We start from the raw sequence: 21,607 nt of genomic DNA on the forward strand, positions 1-21,607 counted from the left end.
AAATTTACGATCATAAGATCACCAGAAAACATTGATGGATAATTCTTCTAAAATGCATTTACACCGCGTGATGTGTTTTTGCTGTGTTTCTATTTTTTTTTTTTTGTCACGTTTATGATTCTAATATCATTCAAACTGGAGAATAATATTCAATATATACTTTTCACATACTCATAATTTTATTATGCAAAATCAAATATATACATCCAATATTACCCGTATATATATATATATATATATATATATAGAGTTAGGCTGGGGTGCTATGGATAGCATAGAGGCCTCTATGCTACGGCTCAATATTCGAGTTTTCAAAATCCAAACGGTCGATCCGAACCGTTCATTTTATTCTCCATATTAATATCTGCTTGGAGACCAAATTTTACATTTTTCTGAATTTTTTTACTATTTATTAAGTATTTTACAAAATTGTTGATCCAATGGTGGCTGCACAAAACAGTAAAACCGTTGGATTAGCGATTTTCAAAGTGGCTTAATAAATAGTAAAAAAATTCATAAAATTATAAAATTTGGTCTCCAAGCAGATATTAATATGGAGAATAAGATGAACGGTTCGGATCGACCGTTTGGATTTTGAAAACTCGAATATTGAGCCGTAGCATAGAGGCCACTATGCTATCCATAGCACCCAGCCTAACTCTATATATATATATATATATATATATATATATATATATATATATATATATATATTGAGTGAGTCTATGGTACTATGCATATCACGGGTTGTTACCGTGCTACGGCTCTATATTCAATTTTTCAAATCCTAACGGTCGATCCGAACCGTTCATCTTGTTCTCCATATTAATATGTGTTTGGAGACCAAATTTTACATTTTTTGAAAATTTTTTACTATTTTTTTTAGATATTTAGAAAATCACTTGATCTGAAAATTCTGGACCATCCAAAAACAGTGATTTTCAATAAATCTAAAAAAATAGTAAAAAAATTTCAAAAAATGTAAAATTGGTCTCCAAACACATATTAATATGGAGAACAAGATGAACGGTTCGGATCGACCGTTAGGATTTGAAAACTAGAATATAGAGTCGTAGCACGGTAACAAATCGTAATATGCATAGTACCATAGACTCACTCATATTTTTTTTTTCTAAAATACATTTACAATATGTTTTCAGTGTCAGTTGACGTTATTTTAATCTACTTTGATTACATTTACGGGTTTTTTAAATCATTACAAATAAGAATAATTATAACAATCCCCTCAACCCTGTCCCCCCATTTAACCCCGCACTCTCTCTCTCCAAATTAACTCCCTTAATTGCCTTTTATCCCCGCACTAATTTCTCTAAGAATTTCCATTTATCCCCGCATTAATTATTGCCCTTTAATAACAATCCCCGCATTAATTAACAATCCCCACATTAATTATACTGTCCTCTAATAACAATCCACGCATTAATTATACTATCCTTTAATAACAATTCCCGCTAATAAATATTAATCTGTTTATTGATGTTCAAGAAAGTATTTATCATTGTTCTGACAAGTATTTATCCTTATGTCTGAGAAATACTTATCATTGTCCTTGACATGATAATACTTTGATTTGATTAAACATTACTTATTGACAAGTTCAAGAACAAAGTTCAAGAAAGTATTTATCGTTGTTCTGACAAGTATTTACGATTATATATGGGAAATATTTATCATTGTCACAGATGTTTTACTGTAAGTTGCAATTATGTCTGAGAAGTATTTATCCATGTAACATATAGTATTTATCCATATATCATAAAGTATTTATCCTTATGTCTGAGAAGTATTTATCATTGATATTGTACTAAAAGTTGCAATTATGTCTTATAAGTATTTATCCATGTAACATATAGTATTTATCAATGTATCATAAAGTATTTATCCTTATGTCTAAGAAGTATTTATCATTGGGTGAGGGGATTGTTTATTTAATGGTCCCCAGTTTTGCGGGGACAATCCAGAAAAAAAAGGAAAATTTGTGCGGGGATAAATGACAAGTATTTATGAGGGGATTGCTTATTTAATGGTCCCCAGTTGTGCGGGGACGATTCAAAAAAAAAGGAAATTTTGTGCGGGGACAACTCATGGGTTGATTTATTATTTCCTAAATAGAGATCATTGCATAGGGATTAATACTTTGCGAATTCAAGATAAATACTTTGATGCTTCAAGTTAAATACTAACAGTTTCTGCGGAGCATTAATGACTGGGCGGTGCCCCCCATGATATTTTTGGCAGTTTGTGTGGGGTTTTTTGCGGGGATAGACCTGCGGGGATTGTTATCAGGGTCCTACAAATAATTGATAATATTCAATTCAATATATGTGTTAGTTATTTGTTCATAAATTTATTATTAAAAATTAACTTATATTAATTAATGTTTTAGAAGCGAATCCCGCTGAATAGTTTCCTTACCAGCTTACAACGTTTTCTCCCCTCCTCTCAAGCTAGATACCAAGTTTTCTTACTTCCTATTTAAATTTTGTCCATGCAATACTGCGTCTCTATCCAATAAACCCAATAACCATGATAGCCACCACCAGCTGCTCGCCGGCGCTCTTTCTACTCCGGCGGCGTCACCTCTGCTTTATTTCATGTTCAATTTTCCGGCGCCGGCGCCGACCCCCTGACACCTCCTTTCGGACCATGAAGCCCTCCCCGTCGGGACCAAATCCTCTCCACACCTCTTCCAATTTTAAAATTCCACGGTTCGTAGACGCCGCCACGGAGGCATTCGACGATTTAACAACGGCCGTGCAAGTGGACCAGCACACAGGCCGAGTGTTCTTCTCGTGTCGACAATCATCATTGATTTTCGTGGGGAATACGTTACTCTGTGGATTTTTAGCGGCGTTGGTTGTTAGGTTCGTAGTGAGGTTAGGGTTTAGGTTTGTTTTGCGGTGGGTTTTTGGTGATGGGGAGAAGGTAGTTACGAGGAGAGACAGGAGCTTGGGAGGAAGGGAGGTTGTAGTTGGGAGAAAAGATGTTACGACTTCTGCACTTGCAGGAAGTCCAGTTACAGTTGCCGCCAATCCAGTTACAGTGCCAAGATGGAATATGTGGAAAGGTAAACGTGAGGAGTTGCCGGATTGGTGGCCAATTTCTTCAAATTCACCACAACCTAAACCTGTTGGAGATGAAATGGAGAATCTCAAAAAAGACGCTCACAGATTAGTTCGAGGTAATAAATAAATCAACCTCCCTTTTTGGTTATCTATTCCTTCCACAACTCAGTCTAAAAATGGGTAAAGCGTTCACTTTACATATGCTGCCAGTGTTTTGGGCTTTAGTCTTTTCATATCAGATCAAAAGACCTCTCTTTATTAAATTGACTGAATGATGTTAAAATATATTAATGCCAGCAATGTGACATTAAATATTACTAAGATATGAGGGCTAAGGAGCACAATTGGCCCTTTTTATCTCTAAATTACTCAGTTGATTGTTCTGGTATTTTTTACTGCAAGATTTGGTTTTAAAAATTGGCTGTTATACTTTTTGTGTCTAGCTGATAATCTTTCGGATTATATAGGTAAATATTTTGTTACCTTTCCTTTGTGATTGTGCTCCAAGCTTCAAATCATGGTTTCTTCCTCAATCATCACATAATTTATGTTTCCAGCAATTACTGATTACCGAATGGCCGGGAAGGACTATGGATTTGATGATATTGTTAAAGTAAGTGATCCTCATCCAATCTTAAATTTGAGATATTCATATAGTAAAAAGAAATTCAGTTTGTATTTATATTTACCCTATGTTTTCTGAGATTTTTTTATTTTCATAATCCACTCTGTACCTATCTTCCAGCTTCGGAAATTGTGCAAGGTGTCAGGTGCTAAGGTCTCCTTCGAAACAGACAATTCACGCGACTCTCTTTACAGAGCTGCGATAAATTTTGTCCTTGACATCTGTAGTAGGTACTAGTATGATTACTTAAAGTTGCTTTATCTGGTGCAGTGCAGACGGTAGGATTTGGTACATATTTACAGAGTAGCATATTTTTTAATTAATAGACAGTTGAGAAATATGAATCGGAGGGGAATTGAGGGGATGAAAGGAAATGAGCCAGGATGGAGAAAAGTAGCTTCTATTTCCCAAATTGGAGGGTTACAAAATCTCTCAAACCTACTTATCTTTGATCCCCTTCTACCTACCCCCTTCCCCCCCTCCTTTACCCTTCAAGTTTCCCGTTCAAAATTTGGGTTTTTGGAACAAGGCAGAGTATTCGGGCAAGACCAGCCACCCCTCCTTTCCCCTCCACAAGTAAAATTTATTACTTGTGTCATACTATTCATTAAGTTACAGGAGGCCATATGAAATACTAATTTTGTAAGGTTACACAGGATAGTTTGCTAATGCATACATCATATTGTTTTATTCTTTTAGGAGTCTTTTCTGTGTTTCCTTGATTTTAATTTTTAGTTTCTTCCTTTGTACTGCCTTTGGTCCAATAAAGAGCAATCAAAGAAACAGAAGGTGCACCAATAGATAGTGTGCAGGTGAATGGCGAGGATGTGCGAGAATTTGTTTCTGGGCTGGCTGAAAATATCGGGTTGAAGGCTCACCGTGCAGCCACACTTGTACGCGCTGCCATTGCCTCAAGGACTCGTGCTTGCCTCTTGCAATGTTGGGTAGAACCATTTGTTACCCAAATTGAATATGATTAATAAGACAGTCACATTTGCTACTAAAATATTTCTATTGGTCGGTTATGTCCTAGCTGCCGTTTGGTTGTTTTGCCAAAGTAATTTCTGAGTGAAGAAATCAGCCGATACTTAAAATATGAAAAGGTCAAATTTGAGACTAAACTGCTTATGGAGGTGTTGTTTTTCATTCAGGCACTGGAGGCACAGCAAAAACGATCAGAAGCACTTGAGGAGCTACGAAAGATTTGCTTATTTCTTCGAATTTTCCCTCCAGAAGACAACTCAGTAAGTTTCTATTTTACTGGCTTAGTTGCTTTAACTTCCTCCGTGACCAAAATTTTCTTATGATAATCGCAAATTTGACTCTAGAAAGGAATTTGAAATAACTGATATGATTGTTTATTGTTCATCCATTTGGAATCGCAAATAACTGATTGTTAAGATAGTTTATGATCATCCTTTGTTAAATGCTTCTCATGCTTGCTTCTAAATTTTTGAATGTAATCTTCAACAGCCGGAGATGGAGATGGTGGCAAATGGTCTGAAGAAGAACATACAAGAAAGTGAGAGGGAGCGTTTGTTGGCTCTTTACAAAGGACTTTGCCCTTCTGATAGCCATAGAGCTGCGGCTGAAGCTCTTGGTTTTGTAAGATATTAACCCCCTACAATAGTTTTTATTGGGAATTCATGGCAAGGAGGATTGAAAATAAGATTTTAGCCTTATTTCCACTATAATACCAGCCTGATTTTAGAAATATGGGGAAGTTAATTCCTGCTGCTGGGCTTCCCTGAAATTTCCTATTTCAGCTAACACTTGCTAAAGGCCAAATGATTTTCAGAGAGAAGGACATCTTTATCGGCTTTTGTCAAAGATTTCCTTGGTTTGTGCTATTTGCAAAATTCACACACACACACACACACCCACCACCCCAGGAAATGATCTCCTAATCGGTTCATTTGTTTTCCGTGTATTCTAGCTTTTGTTTTATAAGATCCCTCCATCTCTTGCAACACGGAGAAAAACAAATAATTCTATTAGTTTATTGCTGGACCATCTCAAGATGAGATTTTTTTTTTTTTGCAAATATGTACAAGTATTAAAACAACTCTGCAAAATGGAATATTGGAGGTACTTGCTGCAAAAATGGCCATGGTGTCTTCGTGAAAAACCATTGGTTGACTTGGCGATTTTAAAACGGTCATGACTCATGCGTCAAGAGACGTGGGGCTTTAGACTTCCTTTATTTAACAATTTTTATTTCAATTAAATTTCAGATAATGTAGAACTGCAAACACTTGCGAGGAGACCTTGCTGCATTATTCAATGTTTATAGGGATCTAAAGCTCTTCAATTGTTTTGCACATATTTTTTCTTAGTCTTATCACAAAAGGTGAAATTACCTTCTCGTATTAGTGATAATGTAAGATTAGAGCATTTAATTTATGGAACTAATGACTAATAACACTAATATTGTGTAATGAGTTACCCATTACATTTATTGTAATTTAATAATTAACGAATAGCACAACTATTATTCATATTCTTGTTTGGCGAACATCATTTTAGGCAAAATGTTTCAAGTGATCGGCTGACAGCTTGTTTTCCAATTTCAATCAAACATCAGCATTCTTGCTGGTCCATGCAGCACTTCAAAAAGCTTGTTTGAGCTTAGCTCGGAAAAAAGTTCATAATTAGCTCGCTTGATTTGGTCTCTAACTTGTTATTAATGAATTTGAGCCTTATCTAACTTGGGGCTGTACTGGTTAGGCTTGGTTTTTAGCTCCTCCCCGAGCTAAGAGTCATAACATCAAACAACATGGCAAAAACACTCTCCTCTCTTCCGTTTCTCCATCCCGCCATCCATGCTCTACCAAGAATTTGCTCTGATATGGCATTAATGGTTTGCCCCAAGCACGACCTGTCATCAATAGTGGTGAATGTAACAACTAGGAGCAATTACTGGGTCAAGTGTGCACTTTGAAGCTCACAGCCCCAATCAACATATTGGTAGCATCTTTAAAGGAACTCATATTACCTAATAGTCATAGAGAGGTTTATACTTTATTCAACAACAATAAAGAATGGCATTATTATGCCCTTGAATTGCATACAATAAAAAAAATATAGACTGCACTCTCTCAATTCTCCAGAAAGAAAATAACGAAAACAAAAATTGCTGAAGAAAATCTCCACTCAAGATTACAAAAATGAAAAAACTCTCTAAAACCCAGAGCAGCATTCCCTCAACAAAAGAAAGAAAAAAAAGAAGGAGAGAACAAGCACGGTAACTTTATGTTACAATGACAAGCAGCTGAAAATGGTCAAATTTTGTTTATTTTGTGTTTGCTGGAGTTGTGGCCAGATCATTCAGGTCACTTTTGGCTTCATGTCGGGTAACTTTTTTTCCGGCTTCAGGTTCAGTTCAGTTGGGGGGGAATCAGGCTTGTTAAGATTATAGCAACGTGGATTAGCTCCAATCTTTTCATATCAGCTTGGAAGTATAATGTAATGCCAGATTGTGATTGTAGATCATCCATGTTCCAGGTCTCTCAGGTTGATTTCTTTTTATTCATCTGAGTTTCAAAACCAATCCAAGTTTCAAAACATGGATTTGCTCCAATCTTTTCTTGATTAAGAATTTATTCTTGCTTCCCTTGAAGTGTAAATCCCTAGGGCTAATTCTGCATCTTCCAAGTGAAACCAACACAACTCAATGCTTGTGCAGGTAATTGCATACCACATCACACACAGAATGTTACACATGCAACACTATTCTTGCATCATTGCATCAAGCATCAATTCCGCTCCCCCTAACTTGCTCAGGCACATACTCTAGCCACATTAACACTTCAGGGTGAGCACACCAACCATAACAACAAAAGAGATCAAAAGGCATTACCATCCTTCCATGCAATGCTATTCTTAAAAGTACGAAAAGCGATCCTTCTGGCTTGAATTTGGCGAACAGATTGTGCAATCAAGACACTGAACTTAGGCACCGGGTTGTTGCTAGCAGAAGGGTTGAGACCCGCTTTCTTCAGGGCTTGTGCGATGCCTTTTTGAGATTTCTGCAGATGCAACTGGCAAAGAGATGGCATGGCAGCTTTTAGAACTGGCTTCCCACATATGCTCTGTCCTGATTGTTGGGAGCTGTGAAAAGAGAAAACACAAACAATAGACAAAATTTATCATTTGATTTTACAAGTTATAGGTGGAAGTAAAGGTTTTGTGCAAATGAACGTTCCCCAGGCAAGTGAGAAAAACATATAATTTGCAACCGGGCACTTGTTGTATAGTTAGTATCATTTAACAATAATGTGACAATAATTATCCAAATTTCAGGTAACATGGACCAATCAGCACCATGCGCCAATGTGGTTTTGCCATAGCACTAAGTGATACAATTCCAGTCGGCAACAGCAAGACAACTTCCGAAGACTTGTCACATACAATAACCAGATGACCTACCGAAAAAAGGCTTGATCAAAAGAAAAGAAAAAGTAGAAGAATATTGGTATTGCATTTTGATATGGTTTCACTGATGCACCTAACAACACATAATCAGCTGGATATGTCCTGACACCCAACCAAGATTCATCAAATCCTGTAATGGGTTGCCCGATCCAGCTGTAAATGTAGCCCCACCACTTCACCAAAAAAGATACAGTGCCAGCCAAAATTAGTAGATACACATTGATCAAATATAGCTTCTTTAGAAGATCTTATTTCATTTCAAATTTTAGAAATGGTTTTTGACATTACGAGCTTGACGAGGAAAATTATATAAAAGAAGTCCGCCAAAATTAAGGGACTGCTAAAAATAAATATATCCCTAATTAGGGGGTAACAATCGAGATTTTTTCTACCAAGAACTCTGGTAAAAATATGCAGACGCCAATACAACGTAGCTTAAAAAAATTAAACTGCTGAAATTGCTATGGCATCCAGACCAAAACATCAAATCAGTATTTAACATAAGCATATCATACTTAAAAGAAATATTTGATTAAAAAGAATTAGAATACCTTTTAACAAAGGCGCATTGCTTGTACAGAGTTTGTTTCGGATCTGACAAGATGTGCTGATGGCAAAACTTTGTCAGAGGCATGGCCTTCGTCTTACATCCGTAGAAAAAACATCTTTTTCTCTCCCCCGTCTCGAGCTCTAAACCTAGATCTGCTTCTCCTTCCATATTCCTATCTTCTCCTTCTTCCTCTTCCAGCGGGCTCTTGCCATGCTCCCAGCAGTATTCTCTGTGCTTGTTCTTCATCTCTTCCATTAACGCCCAGTATTGTTTCCTGTACACCGCCTCCAATCTCTGGAGCCGTTTCGTCCGCCGGCGGAGCACCTCTTCCCGACTCAGCGCCGCCGCTTGCCCCAGAACGGAGCCGCCTTCCTCCTCACTGGAGAACTTCTCTGGACTAGGATTTGGCGGAGACACGGGGTCGACTGAAGGTGGAGAGCTCCTATCTTCCCTCTCCATTGCTCTCACCTTCTTTCTTTGTCCCTCAAAAGAAAAAGCAGTATTGAGAAGAGAGAGGGAGGAGAGAGAAAGGGACCCGTGTGGGAGTCTTGTGCGGGATATCTTTACCGTGCTCACCTTCTTGATTTCTTGTTTCTTCCTAAATATAACCGTACCTGATGTTTACGCTAATAAAAGTGCAAATAGAAATATCATGCAAAAAAACACTCGCACTACGAATGTCTATTGTAGAAAGGAAATATAAAATCAAATAAATTTGAAGAGGAAAGTTATGATGGGAAAAATGGAAACTGTGGACGGCTGAGATGTAGCAGTGGCGTCTGGTCGCCTCGGGAGGCGGTTGACAATAATGTAATCACATGGATTTGGTCTACATGAACCGTTTTTTTTTTTTTTTATTTGAATGGCGGGGCCCTCGTGAACGCGGTCAACAAACATTGGTTTTATGGAAAAGAAATGTTTTAGGAAAATGTTAAAATATGCTGCTATTTTCGGAGCCGGAATCGGAGCTGTCGGGAAAATTATTTCCCGGGATGGATCGTATAAGATACAGTGTCGCGGGTTCATATATTGTCACGTGGTGGGTTCTGTAGCGTTCTACGTGTAATTTCTGTCAGAATTAGATGATACCTTTCATACGTGTCTTCTTCACGTGCCTGCTGTTTTGTGTTTGAGACAAACTAGCATTTATTTATTGACAATATTACTTTTTTCAGCATAGGTGTCAGTGTAGCGGGTCACAGCCATATACTTTTGACTCGTTGGCGCACGTGACCCGCTTCAAGGGTTTTATGACAACCATTAAACGCCACTTAGCCGCTCAACTCGTTCCCTCTCGCTCGCTCGCTCTCTCTCTCTCCATTTATATCCGTTGCAGCGTTGTTTGATTTAAATTTAGATCTTTTTAGTTTAACTCCACAGCTTCTCTTTAGGTTGCTGTCAGCTGATGTAATCCTTTTTATTCAATCAAAAGTGCCCAAGGGCTTTCATCAAAAAAAAAAAAAAAAATTTAAATTTAGATCTGCTTTTATTAATTTTTCAGGATGTCACTCGGCTGCTCTTCAAATAAAAGAGCAGAACTCTGTTATTCAAAATCTAACTGTTAAATTTTTTTATGTACGAATTATAACACAGATGAATGATCGGATTTGGAATAATAGAATTTGCTCTCAGCGGAGTTGAGCGCAATCTTTTAAGGTCCAACTAAATAAGGAAACCACATCCTCTGAGGTAACAAAATATTTCTGTTTGAATCAATATTATCCGATTGGTATTCAGATCAATCCGGTCTAAGATAGAACAAGTACATAATCACATAATAACTTTAATAGTCATGCAAATTTTGATTGAACGGTCCAGATTCAAACAAAAATATTATATTACCTTAGGTGATACAAATTCCTAAACAAGGATGGTTAAAATATAGGAGCAAAATTCCATCCGACAACCAAACAGATCTCACATTTTCTATTTTTGAAATTCACTATTGTCGTCAGTATCTGAATCCTTCGTCCCAAATAATGAAACTAGTTATTTCTTTGAAATTCAGGGAGGTGCTATATTAAGCGCATACATTTTAATGTTAAAAACTGAGCAAAAAATTTACACTTTTATATTCAATTTATCCTTATATTTTTTATCTTTAATAATCTCACATTTTTTTAATTCTATATATGCCTCCATCCATTAATACATGCAACTATTTATTGATCGGTTAAGTACTAATAAAATTAGAATTAATTACATTCTGAATTACAAATAGAACTAAATAAACCATAATTTAATTTAGTCTATTCGGTTAAAGGGAATTAGAATGAAAATTTTAATCGTAATCAATAATACCAACTTTTTCTCTAGTAATAAAGGTAATGTATTCCGTGTGGGAGACTGAGAAGTCGTATATTCGAAATTCAGATAATTTTTTTTTTTTGTAAATATTAAATAGTTGAGTGTCTTGACTTTCTACCTTTATTTAAAAAAAAAATATTAATTAATGTATTAGTGTCCGTAACATTTCATAATTGAATAATATTTATTAACTATAATTTCGGCTTATTTGACTTGTTTAATTATTTAAGTTTTAATTGTCAAAATCGAACCATAAACCGAAAAGGAAACTATCAAAAAAATTAAAATCGATTCAAATCAAATAACTTAAAAGGTTGAATTATCCAAAGTAAATTTGATTCGATAAAATTAACCGAACAACACCTCTAAATCAAATTTAGGTTTGAGAATTGTGCACAGCAGTGTGACTGTTTTGTAGAAGGAAATCATGATTATGATATGGGAATCATCATTATGGTAGACACCATGCGGACTGCTGGTTTTTTTTAGCTATTGTTGCATAAAATTAGATTATTATTTTTCCATGGTATGGTATATGCTTAATTTCTTTTTTATGGTATGAAAAAAAAAAGAATTGAGCATTGAGGCCATATATATATGCCGCTGATAGTGATTTTAGGACATGGAATCATATCCCCTCATGGTGGAGGTAACCGAAGAAGAGCCTCCCCACTTCTCAGATTGAGACATGATAGTGTTGAAATCACCAATTAAATTTAAAGCTATACCATTATTTGCCCTGGAGGAATAATAGGTAATGCGTTCCCAGATGTATTGATTGACTGATTTGTGCGGATCACCATAGATAAACCCCATGATCAGAGAGCTAGCTATTATATTATCATACACGATTTGTACAAAGAAAAAATTGTGAGATTGCTCCAAAACGGTCAGCCTAACCTCATTCTTCCATAACAGCCAGAGCCACCCTTTCGGCCAGTCGACGGGATTATCTCACTATTCTGAAAAGAAAGAAAAGAGATCCTACGAGTAGCTTTCTGTACACTGCACCTCGTCTCAGAGATAAAAGCCATATCGGCACAGGTGCAGTGGAAGAAACGAGAGAGCGTTCGGATTGTTGCGCAGCCCCCACTCCTGCGACAATTCCACGCAAAGATCTTCACCGAGAAGTGGGCGGTGATTGAGGGCGCGCCGCCCAAGGCCTCTTACTGGTTTTGGTTGAGGAGGTGACATGATGGAATCTGCGAGCCGGGTGGTTATAAGTTGCCGGCAACGTTGTTTGTAAGGGTGGAGATTGGAAGGTGGTGGTGTTCATTTGTTGAGAAGAAGGTTGAAATGATAGGATGAGGGGAGTATTTGGGTGTTGATGTCTCGTTATTTGATTTATAAAACCGACCAATTTCTGTACTAAAATCTGTGTTTTAAACTATCAAATCGTGTCTATTGCATTGAACATCTATAGAATGTGGTACTGCTGCGTTTTTATTTTTACTTTGCAGAAAACGGACAAAATCAGGGAAGATTGTGAATTCTGAAGTTCTACACGCGGGCCGTGTCACATCCGAAGTGGTCCGCATCAAATAATTAGAGATACGTATGGTATGGTACTCTCAAATAAGGTGTGATACGTTTTTATTTTTTAACTCAAGCGAACAAACTCTAAATCTTTGGGAATCTAATTTGAAGGTGTGGCTCTGCCCTGCTGGTGTTGTGATAAACTTGACCTGGCCAATGAACGAGTCATACAAAAGGCAGTGGAATCGTTCGACAACACAATTAGGATCAAAACCAAATATGTGCTAAGGAGTTCATTTTCGGTTGTCTTAATATGTGAATAAAAAACTAAGGAGGCTAAAACAAAGGTAGAGGTGTCTTAAGACCCTGGCAGGAGATTAAGATTAAGAAAAGAAGACTTAAGATTGAGGCCATGGTACTATACATAGTGTACTTTTGTCCGTATTATAGATGCATATCTTCAATTTCAAAATTCAAACAGTTGATCTATTCTTCTCAACATGACCTTCATATGAATGTACTCGGATATCAAATTATACATAGCGTACTTTTGTCCGTACTATAGATGCATATATTCATTTTCAAAATTCAAACAATTGATCTATTCTTCTCAACATGACCTTCATATGTATGTACTCGGTTATCAAATTATATATATTTTTTAATTTTTTTACTATTTTTTTTAAAATATATACAAAGTCACTTGATATAAATATTTTAGACAATTCAAAAGTAGTGATATTCTACCTATCTAACTAACTAGTAAAAAAATTGGTCTCAAAGTACATTTTCTTATGGGACTCATGATGAACGATTCGCATGAACAATTTAGACTTTTAAAATGAACACATAGAACCGTAGTACGACCAAGGTGTGCGATGGATAATATTATGCGTAGCCACACTTATTAAAGTTAGCGTGCACTATGCTCATTAAGAAAGTTTAGCAAGCGTAACTTCAAAATTTAACGACTTAATTTTATACTAAATAAATTTAAATTTTTTACATGTACACTCGTCACTCGTGGTCGTAAAGTATATTTGTTCAAAAATTTGAAACTAATTTGATAAATTTGAAAGCTACGTTTATCAAATATTTTTAGTGAGCATAAGCTAACTTTATTCTTCTTCGATTATAGTTCAGCATCCGCTAAAAATAATTAAGAAGGAAGACTCGAGAAGAGATAGAAAACGACAAAATGGAACCGGCAATTTTATCCTAGTGGGGTGTTAGTGGTCTTGCTCAACACCTCAATTAATTGATTAATTAATTAACGGAGCAAAATGCGCTCCATCTCCTCGATTAGAGTTAGAGATACGTATGGTATGGTACTCTCAAAAAAAAAAGTGTCCACATGAACTAGAAAGATAATAATGTAAAATTTATCTAAAATATACACCTCGGTTTATGTAATAATAAAAGAGTGCGTGCATTTGTGAACAACTGCATGCTTAGCTTGCCTTGTAGTGCTTTATTTGGTGGCTCGATACAATACATCAGCTTTCTTAATTTTATTGTATTGTCTATCACACCGTCCGCATGGAGATTATAATTAATTATATACATTAATTAATTGTCAGATAATTAAATATCAGTACCAATCGATCTCTTGATTCTTCACTTCACTATAAATTGAGGGGTGCACAAGGATCGATCTTAATTAATTAAGGTGGATGCAGTTGCAGTTGCACTGATGTTATTAGGTTTTTTTGGAAGTATGATACGAATACGATGGTTGTTAGTTGCATTGATTTGTTTTGTAAATGCAAAGAGGGTTTTGGGTGACATTGGGACGGCTACTTCCTATGGTCCTCCCTATCTCCGTAAGTTTATAATTAATCATGCATATATAATTGCATATATATTCCTTAATTTCTACTGTACTAGAGTCTTATTATTTTATCTAATAATTTATTGTCACGTTCTTTAATTAATCGCTATTTTTGTGAAGGTAAACTCATGAAATGCCAACACAAATTAAACATTAAATTAAATTGAACTATATATATAGCAATTAAAGTAAGAAATGTGACATTAATTTTTTGAAATTGCCAATTAATTAAGTGCAGCAACAAGATGCCCTGGATATGATCAGGACCAGCTGCCAGTGAACGGCTTCTTTGTCGCTGCAGGAAGCGCCATTTGGGACAATGGTGCCGCTTGTGGAAGGAGATATCAGGTGAGGTGTTTGAGCGGCTTGAGGCGGCCATGCCGGGATGGATTCGCCATAGTTCAAGTGGTGGATGTCTGTCGGTTTACGTCATGTCCTACCATGGCTTTCTCTGACAAAGCTTTTGATGCCTTGTCAAAAATTCCCAACACCAAGATCAACATAGAGTATCAACAGTAATATATATATGCTTCAAATTTGTTTCTACTTGCATATAATTTTCTCTCTGTTCTTCTCCTAAAAAATAAAAATATTCTAACTGTTCAACTATATATTAATTAAATTAATTTTTGCAGGATCTAACAGAGGTGAAGGGTAATTTGAGTAGAAGTGATCATGTCATGCATGGCTGATTGGCTGCTGCTGATGTTCAGTTGATAGTTGAGCATATATAATTATATATTATGGATTAGTGCTACCAATTAATTTATAGTTTTTGGGGGTATTAATTCTAGGATAATTAAGCTCAATGCTGGTGTTACATGTACAGCAAATAAGTAATTTATTTATATTAGAGAATTAAGCTATATATTATAGCCAATAAGTATTCATGTGTTGTATACTTTTATGTTTCACATATGATATGTCATCGAGTTTAATTACTTCAGATGCCATCCAGTGCGTACACTGTACTCTTGATAGTTGATTAATGAATAAATTTATCATTTGCCTGAAAAAAAAAAAAAAAAAATTTTCGATAAAAGTAACTAGACAAGGTACTTTAGACTGACAGGTTTTATAATTATTGAGAGTAACATGGGCTAATACTGAAAAGGCTCTAATCTCACTGGGAGTGGGGATATGATGATATATCAATCAGAGAATAAAACTGGGCCTCAGCAAAATCATGTGAATGTGATGTGTCGAAAGTCGAAACCATTATTGGGCTCAACATGACCTCAAATTAAAGGTAAAAGCATACATGATCCATGGTGTCAGAAGAGAAACATCCGCACGCTCTCCAGTCTCCACGATGTTAAAATTTAGAATATGAAATTTGATTTTTCTTTTGGAACTTAATAATTGCCCTTTAAGGCTTTAACCTATTAGTACTGAGTTGTCTTTTGAGAGTGGCAGGCTTAAGTTATAGAATAATTAACCTATTAGTACTGAGTTGTCTTTTGAGAGTGGCAGGCTTAAGTTATAGAATAATTATTTTAGTACACGCGCTAAGCACCGCACAGTACCCGTGCTACAGTATCACTCTACATTACTTGCACGGCACTGCACTTAGAGGAATAATGTATTATGATCTCCAATAATTATATAGTCTCAACTAATTATTCTAAAATTTCATCGGTATTATTTCTCTATGGTTCCCACTAATTATATAGTTTACCTTTTACAATCTCCGCACTCGTTCTCGCGTCAAAATTTCTCTAACAAAAATAGTTAACTTCATAGAAATAAATACTTTTAGTACTTAGATATTAATACTTTCAGTGTCATATGTAAAAAATACTTAGATATGTATACATTCGTAGTTATAAATACTTAGAAGATAAGATATTAACACTTAAAAAATATTAATATTTTGATGCGTGACTTGTTATGATTATCTCTTTTCGAGTTTTCCAATCATCCCCGCATCAGCCTCTCTCTAACAAAAATAGTTGATCTCATACATATAAATACTTCGGTGTTTAAGTATAAATATTTTCAATACTTATATATTAATACTTTCAGTGTCATAAGTAAAAAAATACTTGCGCGACGACGAGTCTGAAAGTACATTATTATGGATCTCATTTGAAAGAAAAAAATGTGTAGGTATTAATGAGTAGAACTAGGGTGCTCTTAAGCTCACCAAAGTTTTGGTGAGCTTAACTCTAAAACTTATCAAATCGATTTTAAATGATGAATCCGAACTGTTGAAACCCGCCTACCTTACGTGTGATGCATCTACATGTGAAATTTTTAAATATTCGAATTAATTTAGTATAAAGTCAAGTGATCAAAATTAGAAGGTTAATAAATAAATTTTAGTGCATTCATTTTTTGAACGTTTTTGACCGCTTGACTTTATACTAAATTAATTCAAATGCTTAAAAATTTCACATGTAGATGCATCACACGTAAGGTAGGCGGGTTTCAACAGTTCGGATTTGTCATTTGAAATCGATTTAATGAGTTTTAGAGTTAAGCTCACCAAAATTTTGGCGAGCTTAAGAGCACCCTAGTTTTACTCGGTATTAATAATATGGAAAAAAAATAAAATTGTGGAGATTTTGCAGTCTATGCAGGAAGTTATATTTATGTATTTAATTTTTGGTGGTCCCCCCGCGGGTACAGTGCTGCGGGTACTATTATTTTCGCGCTACAGTACGCGCACAATAAATAATTGTTCACCTCATAGTTATAAATACTTCCTTACATAGGTATAAATACTTTCATGCATAGATATTAATACTTTAGGAAAAAAAATTGAATTGTGGAGTTTTTGTGATCCCTACAAAAAGTTATTTTTTCACATCTAATTTTTAGTGGCCCCCCTACGTGTCACACCCCAAATCCACCGGGTGTGACAGCCTGCCGCGTGTATCTATCAATATACACGCAAGGCAGTGGATCTTTTATATGCATTGCCAATATCCTCACCTGCTGTCTCCGTGTAATAAACCTGAAAATAATCGGGAGAGAGGGGGTGAGAATAAATTCTCAGTGCGAATTTGCCACAGTTCAGACTATTGGACTTGCAATCAAACTCTATATTCAAAAATGAAACCCAAACAATAACAGTTCAAACAGATATTTATAATCATAAATAATAGAATGCCAATGCACGACAACAGTTAATTCAACCTGCAACACAGTTTACGGAATTTCCAAGATGAATTTCAAACACCACATATATTCTGGCTTAACTCGATTCATAACTCAGTTCATTAGGGCTTGTAGCAATTACAGATGTTCTTTCGAGCTGAACCTTTATCAAACCCACATCTGTAGGGTTACTGACACCTACAGATGGCCAACCGCTGGACCCTTTATCTGACACCCATCTGCAATCGCTTGGCTTAACAGTTCATTAAGGTCTGGTTCGAATCATATAAAGAAAATCCACTTTGGAATCATTCCAATAGTCGTAATATTCAATTGACCTTTCAAATGCATTAACACGTAGGAGAATGCCACCGAGCCATAGACGTTACACATGTCACCCACGATTTCCAATCACATCTCATAACATAATCACCCTCCCTCGTCCCAACCGGTACTGGGAATATCGAGGGCCGTTCACCTAAGGCCATTAGGATCCTGGGAATCCAAGTCAGCATACAGCCCGACTTGGCAAATTCATTGGATCCAAGTGCTTAACTTCGTAAATCCATTCACATACATTCACATATTCAATCCAATCGTGGTGACTTTCAATCAAGATCAGATCACAATAGATCAACATAACCTATAACCATACCAGCATGCAAATCATTCAATTCAGATCAATTCGAGTTTAATTTGATTGGGCTATGCAAATGCTCTACACAATTCAATGATGCAATCAATGATATTCAACATGACAAAACGAATACACAGTTTAATTCCTGAAAATAAAGTATCAAACAAGTCCAAGAATCCCGCACCTGAGTATGACGAGCGTACCGCTTAATTTAAGGATCAGACGTCTCGTATTGTCTCGCAAGTTCTTGCTCGACCGAGCCTATACCTATATTATACGTATACTTGGTTTAACATTGGTTCACTATTGGAAACATTTACTCGAGTTACATCAGGCTTACACCTTAATCAATTTCCTATCCTTTGGTACCAATCCGTTCAATTCCTGATTTCTTACTTACAACCTTTCAAATCACACCATTTACCTCGGGTTCCTTCAAACCCTACACAATTATAATTAGGTAACCATTCAGTCACAGTTTCACTACTTTGGTTCTCGGTTCATTTCAATTTACCGTTTGGTTAACCCTAATTTGGTCAAAACCTCAAATCAGCCGTTAAATGTTCTAAAAATTCACGATCAGGAGGCAACCCTACCGATTACAAGTCTAAGTGGTTGGGTTAAGCAAATCAAATCACGATTATGCCAACTTTCAATTTTGGCACGAAACCCTAGAAATCAGATTTCACAAATCGGAAGAAATCGGGAAAAAGATTGACAAATAAACAAGCAAGGAGTGTAGAGGAACTAGTCCTCGAGCAATTCGAACACAAATCTCGAGTTTAAAACGAAAACCAGAGAAATCGAGAAATCGTAGATTTTAGAGAGAAACAAAAAGAGAAAAGAATACCGAATAGGAGAGTTAGAAGAGATCCACGGGCGTTTACTCGGTTCCGGTTTCGATTTCTCGCAACAATCGGGGGTTTAAGAGGAACGGGAAACTCTCTCGCTCTTTTTCTTCTCTCTTGGCAGAAATTTCACTTAAAATGGTAAAGGAATGAAGTGGGAGAGAGAGAGAGAGCAGGAATTATGCAAATAAGCCCTTGGAATCACCCAGTGCGGATCACTCACCCGCACTGGATCTGAGTGCGGACGCACTCGGCATTTTGTAGGTCCTTCCAGCACTTTCCAGTGCAAAAATCGGTGTCGGTGCGGGTCCTCCACCCGCAGTGCGGGTCACTTCACCCGCACTCAGCACTTAGTCAGTTTTCAGCATGAATTTTAACACAGAAATCACCCGCAGTGCGGGTGGCTTCACCCGCAGTGAGAACTTAGTAGATTTTTGGAATGAATTTTAACACAGAAATCACCCGCAGTGCGGGTGGCTTCACCCGCAGTGAGAACTTAGTAGATTTTTGACAGAATTTCAGAAAAAGTCCGAGCGTAATGTGGACGCACTGACCCGCAGTGCGGGTGGCCTCACCCGCACTCAGTACTTAGCCAATTTCAGTTCAACACAGAAAATCATGAGTGCGGCCGCACCCAACCGCAGTGCGGGTGGCCTCACCCGCACTCACAGAAATTTCAAAGGCAATTTAAGGAAAACATAAGTCAGTGCGGGTCAGTCACCCGCAGTCACCTACCAGTGCGGACGCAGTGAGCCTGTAAAGTCTCAAATTCTCGAAATTTCGACGCGGTTTCGATTCACACTTAACTTACTTAATTAGAGGAACCTAAATTAAGGTTTTAACTTCCATTTTGTTAATACAATTCTCGATTCTTGCTTTTAAATCAATTCAAAATTAATTATTAAAATTTCGGAATGTAACACTACGGGCACAGTGCGGGTACTGTTATCACCTTCTTCTTTTTTATTGTGCATTGATTTTCTTTGTAATTATGCATGTTTTTTTTTTGTTTGGTTTAGTATATAACTGTCAGATCTAATTATCTAAATCCAAGACAGATCCACATTCATCCGTACGGGTGCTAAGTCATTCTATGATTTTAAAATTTTAGTTATGTATATTGAAATTTAATTGAATTTTATTTTTTTAGAACTTTTTATATAGCCTAGTCTCTATCATAAAATATTACATGTCTACTTGTAATCTAGTGGTTAGAATTTACTTTGTAATTGTAGAGAACTTGAGTGCAATTTTCATGAACAACATATTATTCATTTTAATTTTAGCACCTCATATCATATCATGTAGTTGCACCCCTGTCTAAACCTCACCAATTCAGGGTTCTCTATCTTTAATAAGCGGCCTATTTTTTCCAGCAGGAATTCTTCCGAGATACATAAAAATCTTTCAAGTATTATAAATTTTAACATTCTAAAAGCATATCGATTAGCCAACTAAATTGTTTCAACCGTTTGTATTTGTCGCTTGAGACAAAAATGATATATTTCCTTATAAAATAAATTAATGATAACATTTAACGAAATATAATATATTTTCGTTATGCTTGTTTGTTTTCTAATATCCAACTTCTATGTAATGAACTGATATAATACTTTTGCAGTACTTGTTCTAGGTTTTCATTTTCAATACTTACAACAAGTGCTCTAAAAATAATTTCGAATGAAATTCGATGGTAATCCACTATTTTTTAAAACGTTTAAAAAAATATATATAATATTATTTTCTGAACCTAAAAAAAAAAAAAAAAATTCCTCTGTGGTTTGCGGAAGTCGAAGCTTTCCAAGCCGACATTTTTATTTTTACCCCATTAAAAATCATTTTAATAATAATAACCAAAGTTTAGCAACAATTTTAAAAATACCCCACCTGTGGAAATTTTCCACGGGCTAGAATTTTAATTCCCATTTTTTTTATAAAACAGAAATTTGTTTTTATTTTTTATTTTTTGTATTGAAATATTAGAAATGTTGGATATATTTCTTTGAAAATAGATGGAATACAATATAATTTGATTTATTAGAAAGACTGTAACAAATAACCCGGATCAATATTTTTCAAGTCGGATTTTTCGCGGATGTAAGAAAAATTAATATATTTCTGTATGTGTTATTGGAAAAAAATAAAAATGCTTAGATTCTGAGTTATTGATCCCGGTTCAAAAGTCACTTCTATGTAATCTAGAAAATATTGTGATCCTTCTAGGACATTTAATTTATAAAAAGTTGTATCTATTTTTGAGAATTCTTTTTGAATAATAATTATTAAATAACTTAAAGTTTTTATTTTTTTTCAAAAATAGATACAACTTTCCATAAATTAAATGTCCTAGAAGGATCACAATATTTTCTAGATTACATAGAAGTGACTTTTGAACCGGGATCAATAACTCAGAATCTAAGAATTTTTATTTTTTTTCCAATAACACATACAGAAATATATTAATTTTTCTTACAACTGCGAAAAATCCGACCTGAAAAATATTGATCCGGGTTATTTGTTACAGTCTTTCTAATAAATCAAATTATATTGTATTCCATCTATTTTCAAAAAAATATATCCAACATTTCTAATATTTCAATACAAAAAATAAAAAAATAAAAACAAATTTCTGTTTAAAAAAAAATGGGAATTAAAATTTCAGCCCGTGAAAAATTTTCAGGGGTGGGGTATTTTTAAAATTGTTGTTCAAC

General features: G+C 35.6%; 3 protein-coding genes across 4 annotated transcripts; 2 read left to right on the forward strand and 1 right to left on the reverse strand.

The window, feature by feature from the left end:
* Positions 1–2,490: 2,490 nt before the first annotated feature.
* LOC144568477 (phosphoribosylformylglycinamidine synthase) lies at positions 2,491–6,204 on the forward strand. 2 transcript variants are annotated; one of them, XM_078318841.1, is made up of 7 exons: positions 2,493–3,202; positions 3,644–3,699; positions 3,832–3,941; positions 4,481–4,655; positions 4,863–4,955; positions 5,185–5,316; positions 5,946–6,204. In XM_078318841.1, exons 1-7 carry the CDS (start codon positions 2,548–2,550, stop codon positions 5,952–5,954), a joined length of 1,230 nt encoding a protein of 409 aa, XP_078174967.1. In that variant the 5' UTR covers positions 2,493–2,547; the 3' UTR covers positions 5,955–6,204. The 2 variants fall into 2 exon arrangements, with proteins under 2 accessions (XP_078174966.1, XP_078174967.1); XM_078318840.1 differs by lacking the exon at positions 5,946–6,204 and having other exon boundaries at positions 2,491–3,202; positions 5,185–5,343.
* A 560-nt stretch (positions 6,205–6,764) lies between these two features.
* Positions 6,765–9,238, reverse strand: LOC144568464 (uncharacterized). The gene is made up of 2 exons (XM_078318822.1): positions 8,697–9,238; positions 6,765–7,821 (listed from the first exon to the last, which is right to left on the reverse strand). Exons 1-2 carry the CDS (start codon positions 9,152–9,154, stop codon positions 7,557–7,559), a joined length of 723 nt encoding a protein of 240 aa, XP_078174948.1. The 5' UTR covers positions 9,155–9,238; the 3' UTR covers positions 6,765–7,556.
* Positions 9,239–14,195: 4,957 nt separating this feature from the next.
* On the forward strand, positions 14,196–15,056 carry LOC144568623 (EG45-like domain containing protein). Its single transcript, XM_078318996.1, has 3 exons — positions 14,196–14,301; positions 14,548–14,824; positions 14,945–15,056. The coding sequence occupies exons 1-3, from the start codon at positions 14,196–14,198 to the stop codon at positions 14,949–14,951; spliced, it is 390 nt and encodes a 129-aa protein (XP_078175122.1). The 3' UTR covers positions 14,952–15,056.
* Positions 15,057–21,607: the final 6,551 nt, after the last annotated feature.

Source organism: Carex rostrata, chromosome 17 (assembly GCF_964058835.1).
Source record: "Carex rostrata chromosome 17, lpCarRost1.2, whole genome shotgun sequence".
Lineage (NCBI taxonomy): Eukaryota > Viridiplantae > Streptophyta > Magnoliopsida > Poales > Cyperaceae > Carex > Carex rostrata.